Below are 14,740 nucleotides of genomic sequence, written 5' to 3'. Positions count from 1 at the left end.
ATCACACTGGAATGCAAAAAGTCGTGCGAATCAGTCTGTCTCCCCTGTATTCCAATACTGCAGGCTTGCGGCTGAGGGAAAGAGCAAGACAAGCTCCATTTCTGGAGGCCTTAAGAGAGAACTCACCCTGCACAGAGAGAGGGAGCAGGAAAAGGAACACCAAAAAGCACTGTCATCCCTTAACACGAACCCCTCAAAAGTTCAGCATGCCTGGTACTTATCTGACTGCTTCCATTCCCCATTGTTTCCCTTATCCTCTCCCTGATAGCAAGCGGAGAAGGTGATGAAGTCATCCTAGCAATCTTTTAAAGACTGCTTCCCTAACTTGGTTATTAGTTTTCAGGTCACTAATAGCTATACGTTACTTCAGTTTTTGACAGGAATTCACCGAATGGGAAACACATCTTCATTTTTCCATTTGATCGTATTTTGTGTTTTAAAGCAAACATTTTAAAATGCAGAACAATGCTTACGAACATTAGTAGCAAAAATACTATATAAAAAGTTATTGCAGGCACAATAATCCACAGTGACTTGGTCATATAATGAAAGTTGCTCTTCACACTTTCTAGGGAAAACTGAGCTTAGAAACTGGAAGAACTCATGAACAACTTCAGTTTACGTGCATGTCACTTGTCAGTGCATGTTTCTTTTCTATGTCAGATGCATGACTGAAGACAGAGATCTTCTCTTAAATGACTATTTGTATCTAAATGTTAAAGTTATAAACAAAACCCCGGAAATGTACATATTGATGCAGGAAAGTGTAATTTGCCCTCTGCCTCAGACTGGTTTCATGCAAGGCCACAATAGCTTAACCGTCAAGCCTACCAACATGTGACAAGCAAAGTCATACATGCATGTGAATGCACCTGATATATTTTGGTGTACCACAAGCTGCATGTGCAGTACAAGTGAGAGCTGAAGTGGAATTCAGTATCAAAATTACATCCATGAAATACCCTATTTTTTCTAAAAGAAACCAGATTAATCAATTCTGCTTACAACAACAAGGAACCATTTTCTCTCCTGTCTTCTGCCGCTGATAGGTATGAGGCTGATGTTCAGATCCCTACCACTCTACTGCTGATATGAAAGTCTTCCTTTTTCTGGTTCACCTTCTAAAAGCCGATAAGGCACATCTAGTCAGTGTACATAGGATATTTTTCTACAGAAGTTGCAATGCCAGTATCTATTCCTCATTTTAAAAGGTAAGATTAGAGTAGCACTGATGACAAAGTTTGCCACCTCGTTTCCCATCTAATCAAAGGATGAAATGTTGTGGAATAGACTGAACTTGAAAAAGTATTCCAGTGAGATACTAGTTCAGTGAAACTTTTGCTCACCGAAAGCAGCTCAAGTTTGCCCATCAACTTAAAAGTTTCAATATTTCATCGCAGTAAATGAATATTCTCATCATCCACTTCTGTACTCCAGCCTTGCAAGTAATTGCCATCATGTAACAAATATGAACCAAGTTTCTTAGTATAAGTCCACTGGACTTATGAGAAAGTCATACGAAAGAGAAAGGCCAGCTGATCCACATGAAAATCCAGGGTGATTCATACAAAAAACCCCACATCTTGACACAATTCCTCAGACACTCTACTGAAAACTTTTATTTAATTGTTTGTGACCAAAACAGCTGAGCTACAATTGTCCTATTCACTACTTATATATTTAAATAATAATTGTTACTAGATCCAAAAGTAACCTCAAACAATTATATACCCAATGTGTTTCTACTTCAGCTTTAGTTAATTTGGATTCTCTATCAACTTATCAACACTGCATGTGCCATCTATAACTTTAATTTCTTTTTAAACTAATACAGAGTGGCAAGAGCTGGAAATTCTGAAATGTTAAAATTTCTTAATTCTACCTTTCTTAGGGTTCAGTTTTCAATGACTTGAAATCCACATTTAAACCATTATGCCTGAAAATTTTACTGTAGTAGATTATCTGAAAGACTTCCCCCTTTAAATTTAAGCCAAAATAACGCATCCATTTCTAAAAAATTAACCCTACTCTATATGGGGGGGGGGGGTGGGGGGAGTTTTTTATTCTGTAATACAAATCTTAACACCACTGAAAAGAAATATTCTAGAATATAAAGCCTCCAGGGTTTGGGAAAAGGTTTGGCATTTGGCAATGGGGATACTCTGGCAAGAACATGCATCTTTTTTTATCACCCACAAAATAGGCAAATGTAAATCATCCCTGAAAGTAAACAAAACTCAGAAAAAGTGTCTGGTGTATAAAGGTACCAGCAGGATGTTTAGAAGTTAGAACAAAACACCTTGAAGTTTCCAACTCACCAGGCAAAGTACAGACTAGTACTAACTTGTGTTTCTCCTCAATACAAGAAAAGCAAGGAGGAAATTATTTTCACTGAAATACAGTCGAAAGATGAAGGAAGCATTTTGTGCCAGATGATGTTCAATAATATCTCTCTCCAGGAACAGCAACATACCCTGACCATGGTTAAAGTCTGTTGCTTTTCACCTTTCACACACTGTTGCTTAACTGTCGGTTCTTACAGCTCAATCATTAGGCTGTTTAGGACCTCAAATACTCACTCTCTTGTCTTCTAAAAACATTGGGATTTTTGACTGGGATGCCAAATAAATTTGATAGCGTAGGATATATCATATAGGAACTAAAGATAAAAGCTACAGTGAAGGAATACAAGAGTCAGCATCTTCTCCACCTTTAAAACAAAAATCCTTCAATTTTCAGCTTCTAAAACTTGAAAAACAATGTCTATGTACCTTAATCTAAAATTTTCATATTTAAAGTTTCAAAGGATATATTAAATCAAAATACAGAAGAATATACTGGATAGTGCTTTAATTTTCACTGTATTATTCTGAAATTCATAGAGTGCTGGCATTTATTTGAACGGAATTAAAAGAATTATCAGAGCAATTCTAGGAAAGAACCTACAATATAAATAAAAGCAAGCAGGTTAAATTCTGAACACCAGCATGCTAAAACTAGGAAGTACTGCAACGTCAGTCTCTTGTTTGAAGCCAGACTGAAAGTTTTGCTCAGTGCTTCCAGACACCTGCTGAATCATTAGGAATGCAACTGCCACATGCAGCCCAGTTCTCAGGGGAAAAAATGACAGTATATAGTACCTGGGTGATCAGTGAAACAGAGTCAGTGCAGTGATTTCTGTTTATCAGACAGCTGGTTTGTTTTCAAAGAAGCATAACAAAAAGTTACAGTAATTCAGAAAAAAAATAATTCAGAAAGCCTGGTCTAAGAGAAATGATTCAACAGATTAAGCTGGCCTATTTTAGGGTTATTTCATAACAATAATGGGAAAAAAATTTAAAGGCACAGTACATTTCTTCAGCATGCAAAAGAACCTGAACACTTACCCGTCCTCGTTCAGTGAGAGTTGTTAACATGATGATGAGTGACAACTTGTGATCCCAGACTACTTGCCAGAAGTGCGCACATGTGTGTGGAAGAGGCCCCTGAGTAGCAATGTATCTGTTCACAATGCCCGCAGAGGGAATTTCCATCTACAAAGAGAAAGGAAAATCCTATGTAAAGTTTGTTCTCACTATTCAAGTACTATTTTAATTCAGCATTTCACTCAAAGAGGAAGTTTTGAGGGAAGATTAATCAGCAAGCCTGTGTAATCAGACAAGCAAGATCACAATTTGTTATGTGAAAAAACTTTAAACATTTAATTTAAACCAGATGTATACTACAGACTCTATACTCCATGTTGAACTAGGAAGAGATAATTAATAGTGAAAATGTATTTCAAAACTTGAAACTGCAAAGCTTTCAAAATTTTCTTTAATATTTAGTAGGGAATAATGGCAAGATATACCAAAGCTACACTAGCTGTTTATTGCCTGACACTAAACAGAGTAAGTTAATAGTTAATTCTGTGATTTACATGTTTAATTTAAGTATCTGACACAAACATATTTCTTCAATTTTCCCTGTTTCCCAGCCTATGCACAGGATTAGGGCAATTTTAAGGCTCTGGTTTATCTTCCAGACCCTTTAGGACAGTTGGTGAGTGGTTCTAGAAGGAAAAAGGCTTAGTGTTAAGCTACAGGAGAATTTGCAGTACTTCAGAATTTGCAGTACATCGGAAGGTAACACAAGTTTTACTGGTTAAAGACTCCGCACATACCACAGATACTTCCATCTACTGTATATCAGGATGGCCACTTGTCTCACAAGAGACGCTTCATCCTTTACATTATGAATCTTTGCGTCTTTTACATTTAAAAATCCACAAAACATAAAATGAAAAAGCCTTATTCCTTAAAAAGCCTAAATTTAGCCTGGTATTGTAATATAGAAAGTGAGCAAATGCAGGTCTCCATACCACTTACATTAACGTAATTTGCATTAATGTAATCTTCATCTCCTTGCAATATTATCCTCGTGGCATCATCTGCACACACACACACAAAAAGAGGGAATAAAATTAGCAATTAAGAGGCATGCTTCCCTTATAAGTAAAAAACCTGAGGAATCTCAGACACACAAACAGCAGATTACAGTCTGGAATAGATAACCTTTTAGAAAATAAAATGAACAATTATATGACTTTATATAATGAAATCTTTGATCAAGAAGTTCAATACAACAATTTTATAAGCTATCATTTAGAGGACAAAGCAAAATAGGCAGAAACTGTACTTAATACTCACAGGGCAGAACATCTTTGTATCTGTTCTTGTCCATATTCTGAGGTACCTTTGCACATGTAACAGCCAACCCTGGTTTCTTTCTATAAAGTTGCTGCAAAACAGAATGAAAAATAGTAAGATTTTGAGGGGGGTGATTATGCTATACAAACACTAATTAGATTCACATGAAAACAGACTGGAAAAAAATCAGAATGATTTTCCTTAACCTTTTTCTTAACCATCTGCAAAAGTCACCTGAGAGATTTTTGTATTTAACATGACAAGAATTTCTGTTATTGCTAACCCATCATGATCTCTAGAAAAATTTCTAGGAGGAGGGGGGAAGGAAATGTGAGAGCCATTGAAATAAACCATTTCCCTGCAAGGTCGCATTTTTCTCATAAAACTGTGGGCCAGAAGGAAAACAGTGGTTGAGGGTAGAAGTGACCCACAAAAGACATCAGAAGAAAAAAACAGCTGGAGATTGATATTTTCTTGAATCAACTGTAACATAGAAAGTTCAGACAAACTTATTCTCTGGACTAAAACTACCACATTCAATCCTACAAGTACCTGAAAAAAACAAAGTTTCATGTATCACAGTCTCTTAAGATGTGACTCCCTTTCATTTGGGCCAACCCCTATCTTGCAAACTTCACCTGGAGTAAATGTAGGCATAGAAGCGTATAACCAAAATTTTAAGGTCAAAATGCATTAAGTGCATCGTACAGGACAACAAAAGGTACAGTGTGGCAAACACCAACAGCAACAACAACAAATAAAAATCAAGAAATGTAATTATACAACTACAGTTTTTCTGTATTAAATATACATGAAAGCAACTTACAACTGTGTTATTAACCTGGCTATGCCAGAGTTTTATATACTTCATCGAACACTGCCCGAAGAACTCATTATATCTTACATGTTTAATGAAGAATTAGAATATGGTTCCATATATAAAATGGAATGAATCAAATAGGAGCCTAAAATCTACTACTTCAGTTGAGAGAAAAGGAACAACACACAAAAAGTTAATTCCATGGTGAGATTTACTGAACCTAAGACTCAGTATCACAGCTCACCACGTTTTGCAACTTGAACAGCATAAACAAGCCACGTGAGAAGAGAACTTGATAATAAATGTAACCGAAGAGCTTCTCAACTCAAGTTCCATTTTACTAGTGCCAAGCTGCTATTTCTGCCTTTTTTGGGGAAACAAGGAAGAATAATTTAACGTTAAGTAACAATTTTGGAGCTTAATTATTGTTGCCTGGCAAAAAGTCATTTGCCATTGACAGACGTCTTAAATTCTGGTTAAGTGGAGGAAGATGTTCTGGAAAAAAACCAAACTGATTATATTCATAGTCTACTGGCTAATTATTTACTAATGTGAATGGAGAGTTTGAGAGCCACCAAGGCTGATGAGGTGATGCTGCAATTGGCTCGGTCTTCTGAAGATAACTAAACAATGAACTTTAAGAATGGCCACTAAGCTGTCCACCAGCTCATTAGATTTCAAAAATCTTTTGCACTTTTTTTGTAACACCAGTAATAACCTTTTATAAATACTGTCAGGTAAAAAAAAAAAAAAGGCCATAAAGGATCAAATATGCCATGAAGATTATTACAGGAACTTTGTGCACAGGTTTGGTCAAACACTTTGACAACCAAGAAAGCACTGAAAAGCTAGTTCATGTCTTTTGAGTTACTGTTTCAATAGCCAACAGACTCACTACTATTGCTGCATTGCAACAGTGCTGTGGATTTTGGAAAACAGGTAAGAACTATAGTCTACAATTCCTTAAAAAAAACCCAAACCAAAAAAAAAAAACCTCACTAAAAAAACAACCAACCCAAAAGAGGGAATTTTAATTCTCAGAAATCTTGAAAACTAAGAAAACCTCAAAGAGTGGTTCTGCAATAAGAAATACCACAATTCTTCAGCCACCACCATGAAATCTTATGGGATTTGAAAAAAAAAAAAAAAGAGTGAAGAAAATTATATCAAAATAGGGGAAAATTGTATTGCTGTTCTACAAGTTTTCAGCATCAGAAAGGGTTACTCCTGAATTCAACAATGTGAAATATTTAAACCATAATAACCAGGGTTTCTCCGAAGTTACTATAAATGTTCAGATCCACAACAGCAAAACAAGCACAAACATACATACGCTGTATTCCCTTACCATTACAGAAGCAGCTAAATTATCTTTTGAATTTTTTACGCTGACATTGAAGGAACTAATTTAATAAATTATACAAACATTCTATTAGTCAGTTTTCTGTGACATTCCTTGCTAACACGTTAAAGAACATGACAAACATTAATTCATTAATCTATATAGCAGTTTTATAAGTCTCATCGTACATACAGGAGAATCTCACCCCCGAAGTAATCTACCCAAGAAGTAACCATCATTGTTTTAGATAGCCAGGGGGAAACACCACAGAACTGGACACTACAAATGTCCCTCAAATGGAAATTAACATTCCAACACTTTCATATCAACCTCCAAGAGAAGACGACAAGGAATGGTCAAGTTGCTCCTGTTATTCCATGAAAGAAGGCAACACATGAGAACTTGAAACCTTAATTTAAGGTATAAAAGATGTTTCGGAAATGTCACCGAGTGGCATGGAAAAAGAAACAAAGTACAAGACTGACCTCTGTCAAAACCCCACTATGGTACTCAATAAAATAATTAAGAAAAAACCCACTAATTTAGTAAGCATTGGGTACTTGATCTAGAAACATGCTAATTAAAACACATTTTTAATCAGCAGATGAAGATTTATGCAAGACTGGTAACTACTCATTCTTCCCTATTCTAAACAGTGAAGGGTAAAATGGGTGGGCAAATCATATTCTTGCTCTCTTGAAATAAGAATGAATGGGAGAAATGAGATTTCCAATTAATTAAGCTTACATCACTTGCAGATCACAGCTACTAGCCTATATTTTAGAGTGTTTTAGAGTTGAGTATTACCTACCTCAAACTGAATAAGGACAGTCCCACTTTCCAGCCCTCTTCTTAGCTGCTCCATAGAGTCCTCCAGTGTATCATCACCATATTCAGAACAGGTAGGAAGAAGAGATTCTGGGAGATTGTGGGAATCAACTTCATCTTCTGATTTAGGCTCCACAAACTGTTTAACTACTGAAAGATGTATTGAAAATAAAAATCTGTTACATACAGCATTAATGTCCTTGCAACACATTAAAATTTACCAGCTTGCAAGAACAAAGTTAGCAAAGACAAGGCCTCAGGAAAACAAACAGCAATACATTTAACTGCATTTCTCTATGTACTATATGACTAAGAGTAAAATGTCCTTATGACCTTTCAGAAAACAAAACTCCTCAAAGTGCCTATCTATGAAGGTGAAGAACTTGACTTCCAAGCACAAAGAGGTTTTTGCTGCAACCTTGTCTTACAGAATGAACTGCTGAATAAACTAATTAATGACAACATACAGCATAGTAAAAAACAAGTACGTTTTGCCTAAAAAAAAAAAAGTGTACAGCATAGTTAATGGAATATCCCTATAAGAAGCTTAAAGTGGTCCCCCAACAACAAAATTAATGTACATACTTACATTGTACTCTTTTGCCATTACAATAGCACCTGAATTGTCTTTTGCAGTTTCTTATGCTACTACTGAAGGAACTAACTTAATAAACTACAAAAAAAAATTGATTTGGCAGGTTTTTTTAGGACATTCTTTGCTAGCATGTTTCAGAACATGACAAACACTAACGAATTAATCTACACAGCAGTTCTGTCTTGACAAAAGCTATTATATCACCAAATGTGGCCACCTGTGGTTATTCTCTGCAATGTTACTCATACCTGCCAAACCAGAGAATGGGGAGCTGTTCATACTCATGCCTATACAAATGACTGGCACGGGGCCACAGGCTATCTTAAGCTAACGGCAGACTTCTCTCATCTGCAAGTAGGAAGGAGACTACAAAACTTAAGGGAAGACTAATGACTGCATAGAGCCAGTGGAAAGGCCTGTAATAATAGGAGTAGGACTGTTCAGGAAAAACAAGACCAAGAGCCCACCTGTCTTCCTGGTAACACCAGAAACTGTAAAGAAAGTAAATGCTACAGAAGTCCATATCAATTAGTTTTATTCCCTCCTGTTTCCTTTCAAATGTTTAAGTTTTAATGGAATTAGGAACTCTGTGCAAAGCCCTTCCATAATCATGTGTGTTAAGGGCTTACCATAGCTCTTAAGGAAAGTGAATAATAAACTAGAGTTTCACATCATCTGAAAGCTCTTGGGATCTGCATGTGTTTAAATATGGAGCAAGCAAAACCAAGCTAGATGGGTTCTCCATATCTTAAATAGACAGGCTTAAGACCCTGCACATTTCAGAGACTGTCTCCTGTTTGCTGGCAGCAGTTTAGCAAGAAACCAGCACAGGTCAAGCTCAGTACTGTCAGAAAATATCTATTGTAAGAATGGATAAGAAAAAATAAAAAGAGGCAGCTTGACTTGTTGCATTGGAAAATCGTGCAGGGGAACAGCCTGTGGGTATTTTCAAATCCACAACTGGGGATTTCTGAAATTATGCTACATTTACAAAAAAAACTAGAAACAAAAACAACAAAAAAACAAGAAACCAAACAAAAAAAAAAGCCCAAAAGCACAAAACCCCCACAGAATCCCTCAAATTTTGCAAGGGACTATTTGTTCTCATAGATTTTTAGACTTATAAAATAGGAAGAAATTCTAATTTAATAGATTCTTTGTTGCAGGGTTAAGAATCCACATAGTTAAAACTATCTGTACTACTAATTCAAATGCAGAGAGATCTACTTTTTAGCACAGACCCATTCCCAGTGCACTGAGAACATATTTACGTAAACAGAAGATGGCATACCTTAGCATAAGAGAAACAGTCTCAAAAACATTAAAAGTTAATAAAATTAGCCCAATTACCTTTCCGCCTGACCAAAAGTGCAAGCTCTCGCGTGTGAGATTCTCTGCTGGCTTTTATGAACATGACCACCTGGTCATGTGTGTGCTCTGAGATATCTCTGCCATTAATTAATACGATCTGATCACCTTCATTCAGTTTTGGAATGCATTTATCAGCCTGTTTCAAGACCAAAGAAACACATTAATGTCATTGTATCCAGTCATGTAAGCAGGAAAACATCAGGATATTAAATTCATTTTATTCATTAAATTCTTGAAGATCTACACTTCAGACTCCAAGCCTGGACAACCACTGGTTATAGCCATTTGCAAATTAATTTCTGCAAAAAGTGTTTTGGACACATAAGATAACATGCTTCAGTTTTTATGCAGTGAATACTGAGATTGTCCAAACGTGATTTTGATGAATGTAATTTAAGAAATATGACATTCCCCAGGCATGCACTTTTTAAAATTTAAAGAAATCCCTACACATTTCATATTTTTGGTATTTATCAGATTCTTGTTTGGTGAGTACCAAGTGATATCTACAAATGGAGAACATTCTTCCTCACTTCATTTGCTGAAAGTTTTAACAAGAAGATGCAGATAAGTACACTAACCCATGATGCTCAAGTACCCTGTGAAAAAATTTTGATGAAAATTCTTTTGCTACCTGTGCTACAGAGAACACTAAAACAAGGTTTTCCCCATATCAAATGAAAACTTACATTATGTCTTACCTTGGATACAGCAATTCAGACCAAGTGCTGAAATCTAGGGTTTGTTTGGCTTTTCTGTCACACTTCCCAGAATGCTTAGCTCTAAGTCCAGTGCAAAGCAATTAAAGCTATGGCCAGAATATGATGCTGCTGCTATGAAGATGATTAAGGGACTAGATCATCTCTCGTAGGAGGGAAGGCTAAGACAGCTGGGAATGTTTAACCTAGCGGAGAAGACTTAGGGGGATCTTGTCAATGTGTATAAATACCTGATGGGAAGGTCCTGAGAAGATGGAGCCAGGCTCTCTTCAGTAGTGCCCAGTGACAGGACAAGAGGCAATGGGCACAAACTGAAACATAGGAGGCTCCATCTGAACATCAAGAAACTCTTTTTTAACTGTGAGGGTTACTAAGCACTTGAGCGGGTACCTGCCCAGAGATGTTGTGGAGTGTCCCACTCTGGAGTACTCAAAAGCCATCTGGACATGGCCCTGGGCACCTGCGCACTCTAGGTGGCTCAAGTAGAGGGGGCTAGACAAGACGACCTCCAGGTCCCTTCCAACCTTTCCTTCTGTGATTCTGCAATATGAATATGCAGGATCCTCTACAACCTTTGAGTGTCGAGTAGCGTAACAATTCTATTTTCATTGCTATCCTAATTTTTATTTTGTCTAGGAAGTACTCAGCTACACAAGAGTGATACAGTTATATACACACTCCATTTAATTTGTTTTATGAATGAGATTTCAATCTTCACTGTTATTGTCTATTCATACTTGTTCCTTGTATTTCCTTAATGCCTGCACAGGTTCTCTGAACTTTGTTCATCCAATGTTATTAGTCCTATCAAAAAAAATATCATCGACTCCAAAAATGTGAACAAGAATTCTAATTAGAACCGGTTACGCCTTGCACTGATGGCTCTAAAAGTAAATTTATCAGTGGCGTACTCTATCACCAAGTAAAAAACAGGAAGAGATGGAAAGGAGAAGTGATAATGAAAGAACCAACAAGAAGAAAACGCAGACTAAAAAGAGGCAACACTACGAAGAAGAAAAATTGGGAGCCACTTGTGTCAGAGAATAAAGTAAAAGGAAAGAAAATTTATGACATGTAGGAGTGCCAAAAAACAGATAAAAGAAAGACTAGAGAGAAAAGAAAGATGCACGTAAGAGGAAGAAGAATCCTAAGCAAAAAATCTGCTTAAAAATTTACAAAAGGAATAGTTTCCCCCAACTTTTTCCAAAGAAATAAGGAAATAAAATAATAAAGGACGGGGAATATTGACTGTGATTAATTAAAAAAAAGACAAATGTAAACAGAAAAAGAATGGGGATTAGGAAGAGCCATGGTGTTCAACACTGATTTAACTAGGTATTCACAGCTCCCCCCAAACTCCCTTGCCACATTTTGTCCAATTTAGAAAGGCAAGATTGAAGAATGCAACTATGAATGATTTAAACACTTTGAAATATTATTGTTTGAGATATAAATTACTCTCCCTAAAATACAATTATTTGAAAAGATAAGTGATATGAAGACCATATCAGGTCAGTTTCAGAGAGTCAAGTAGCCAACAATAACATGGAGAGAATGGTTTCTGATATCCTATATTTGTCTATAATTTCGATTTCTTGGCTTGCTGCTGGCTATTATTCTTTATTACAGAAGGAGACTAATATCTTTGCTCAAAGAAACTTTGTTAATCACGTGACATGCTAATGCCTCAGCTATCTTACTTGAATCATCTGACTATATAAAATATATCTTGAAGGAGAATTAATTCCTTCTATGTAAGCATAATTTGTAGATTTTTTCAGATACTAGATTTTCCAGACAATTAATTATGCCAAAGGCTTCCTGTCTTACTGACACACCCAATGTTTCATTTTATGCTAATCGCTTGTTATTGCTTCAAGAATGGTGCATACTATTTTTCATTTAGAAGCTCTATTAAATAAAACCATAATGACTTCTTTACCACCTTAGGACATTAATACAGTTTGTGGGAAAAAAAAAATCAGTATATGACATTAGTTGAATAAAAAACCAAACCCAAAACAACAAAACAAACCAGACACAATAAATGGTTGTTCTTTAGATATAATGCTCTATTACAATTTTGGCTACTCTATCCTACAGTCTTCCCAACATACTAGACTGGTGCTGTATTGGAGGAGGATTTTTAAAAGAACTTTAGGACGTGAAAGGGAAAAATAATGCCTTAGTTTGGTGAGCAGATTTGTTTCCCCTCCTTCACAAAAAATACAGATTATTTTTTTTTGTAGGAAACTGGGAGAAAGTGACCTACAAATCTGAGAAATAACCTTAGCTAATAATATTACCAAACAACATCCCTTAGGACAATTTACAAGGTAATGAGTGAATCTAGAGCATGTTAAACACTAGCAAATACAATGATGGAAAGGCATCACTGAGCTAAAATAATGTAAAAATGCATTCCATAGACTGCTTAACTTCAACTTTCAAATATCAGCTACATTTCATTAAACAGTCAAGAACAGGTGAAATTTAGTTTATGGAAAACAATATAATCAACATTAATACTACTATGCTCTAAAAGTAAGAATATGTTTTTCCTCTTGCTGTAAAGCGACACGGTATCTATAATACTGCTGTTAAGTATATTGTATTGGAGAACGGTTTCCAATTTATTCCCTGACACTTGATAACTTGCTTACTAGGCTAGAGAGCTAATTGGTCACTTGCATCTATGCATGTGCCACTTAACTGGAGACACTTACATGAAGTTAGAAGTCCAGTCCTTTTCCAATCCAAGAGAAAAAAACCAAACAGATCAACACTTTCCAGAAGACAACCTGAATCTGCCAAAAGAAATTGTTGCCTCTGGAGAAGCATCTTTCATTCTCTGACTGTGGAATGAACATGTTTGCCCTACATTAATGTCAGTATCTCAAATCACTCTTAAGAAGTTTGCTACGTTGTCCATGAAATGTTTTAAGGGCTGTTTTATTCTCACTTTGTGGATTTAAGCTTAGAATTATAATTACCTGCTACTCTTTTATTCAAATAATTGTAGTTCATAAAGGCATCCTATGCACTGCATAAGCCAAGCCACAAATCAAAAATGTAACAAAAAAACCCACCCCTTCTTAAACAACCTTTTATCTTGATTTACATCACAAAACAGGTATCAGCCCTGTGACAGCTTATCAAATTTCAAAAGTCTACAAGATGCAGAATACATCAGATTTTTAGGATATAAAATATATCTTATCAAGTTTGCACTGAAATTATTCTATGAGAATTGGGAAACACACTTTGGAATAAGGTGAATGAATAAAATTTGAGTTAACAATGTCCTCACAAATTTATGTACTAATTATTTAGAAAAAAGTTAACAAGATATTATGTTACTATTATTTTACAATTCAACAGAAGAATGCAGTGGCTGTACTGATTCTGATGAACGCTTTACCTAGTCCATAAGTATTTCCATAAGCAAAAATCTATGGCAAAATAAGAACAGAGCAAACATATTCTGCACCCCCTCTCCCCTGCCAAGTACTCTCCCATCCTATAAATATTTTTAGCTCTGAGGAATTCCTCAGCCTACAGTGGTTTCTCTATTCAGTAAATGTCAGTAGGTTTTTCCCCCAGGTACTTGTCCTCTCCTGACCACCCACAAAACTATTTTAATAGTATCCTTTATCAAGGAGTTTCACAGGTCTGCTATCTTATGCATGAAGAACTACTTTGTTAAGCATGAAGAACCTGACTTTAAGTGACTTAATCTGGTAGCCTGTAGTAGTTCTGCTGGAATTCCCTGCTCACAATGATACTACATCTACATCCCTACTATATCTCCCTTAAAGTAGTTCTTTTTTCTAGGCTGCAGGGGCCTAGACTACTTACTTTAATGAACACTGTTCTATATTTTCAATCATGGCTCTTGGCCCTCATCAAACATTTTCCAGCTGAAGATGCACTTTTTGAGATGATGGGGGAAACAAACATACTTTCTACTGTGTCTTGTTTGGTTAACACTTCCAGATCTTTTCATCTGTGGTTTAAGAAAGTGCTGGTCTAAAGAGAACAGCTCAGCTTCTCTCTCATACTGGTTAAGCATGTCCAGATTCCTACACGTATGGACCTCTGAGTGGTGGTGGAAGTAATAAAGGAAGGGATTAGAAGGCTTAAGAATTTACTTACAGGTGATCCTGGAGTTATTCTTGATACCACTAATGGCATTTTCTGATCTACACCACCCTAGAGGAATGTCAAATAAATAACAATCATAAAATATGTCATTAACCAATAGCAGCGTTTCATACAAGTAATCACTTGTTTTTGGTTTTATATAAACTTGATGCTTTGTCATTATAGGCGGGGTTGGTAAGACTGAATTTTCATCAGTAAATGGGTGTGTCTGTG

At 36.1% G+C, this 14,740-nt stretch overlaps 1 protein-coding gene across 4 annotated transcripts in view; it reads right to left on the bottom strand.

Annotated features, from left to right (window-relative positions):
* PTPN3 (protein tyrosine phosphatase non-receptor type 3) overlaps positions 1 to 14,740 on the bottom strand; it is a 132,628-nt gene that overhangs the window by 19,069 nt on the left and 98,819 nt on the right. For all 4 annotated transcript variants that reach the window (XM_055705144.1, XM_055705145.1, XM_027812005.2 and 1 more), the window contains 6 exons: positions 14,519 to 14,575; positions 9,624 to 9,780; positions 7,662 to 7,828; positions 4,689 to 4,779; positions 4,368 to 4,429; positions 3,387 to 3,533 (listed from right to left, as the gene is read on the bottom strand). In XM_055705144.1, the coding sequence (XP_055561119.1) occupies positions 3,387 to 3,533; positions 4,368 to 4,429; positions 4,689 to 4,779; positions 7,662 to 7,828; positions 9,624 to 9,780; positions 14,519 to 14,575 (681 nt within the window). The remainder of the gene's footprint in view (positions 1 to 3,386; positions 3,534 to 4,367; positions 4,430 to 4,688; positions 4,780 to 7,661; positions 7,829 to 9,623; positions 9,781 to 14,518; positions 14,576 to 14,740) is intronic.

The sequence above is a fragment of the Falco cherrug genome, chromosome 3 (assembly GCF_023634085.1).
Source record: "Falco cherrug isolate bFalChe1 chromosome 3, bFalChe1.pri, whole genome shotgun sequence".
Classification (NCBI taxonomy): Eukaryota; Metazoa; Chordata; class Aves; order Falconiformes; family Falconidae; genus Falco; species Falco cherrug.
Note: the sequence above shows the minus strand (reverse complement) of the source record. Positions and strands in the feature narration are given on the sequence as shown.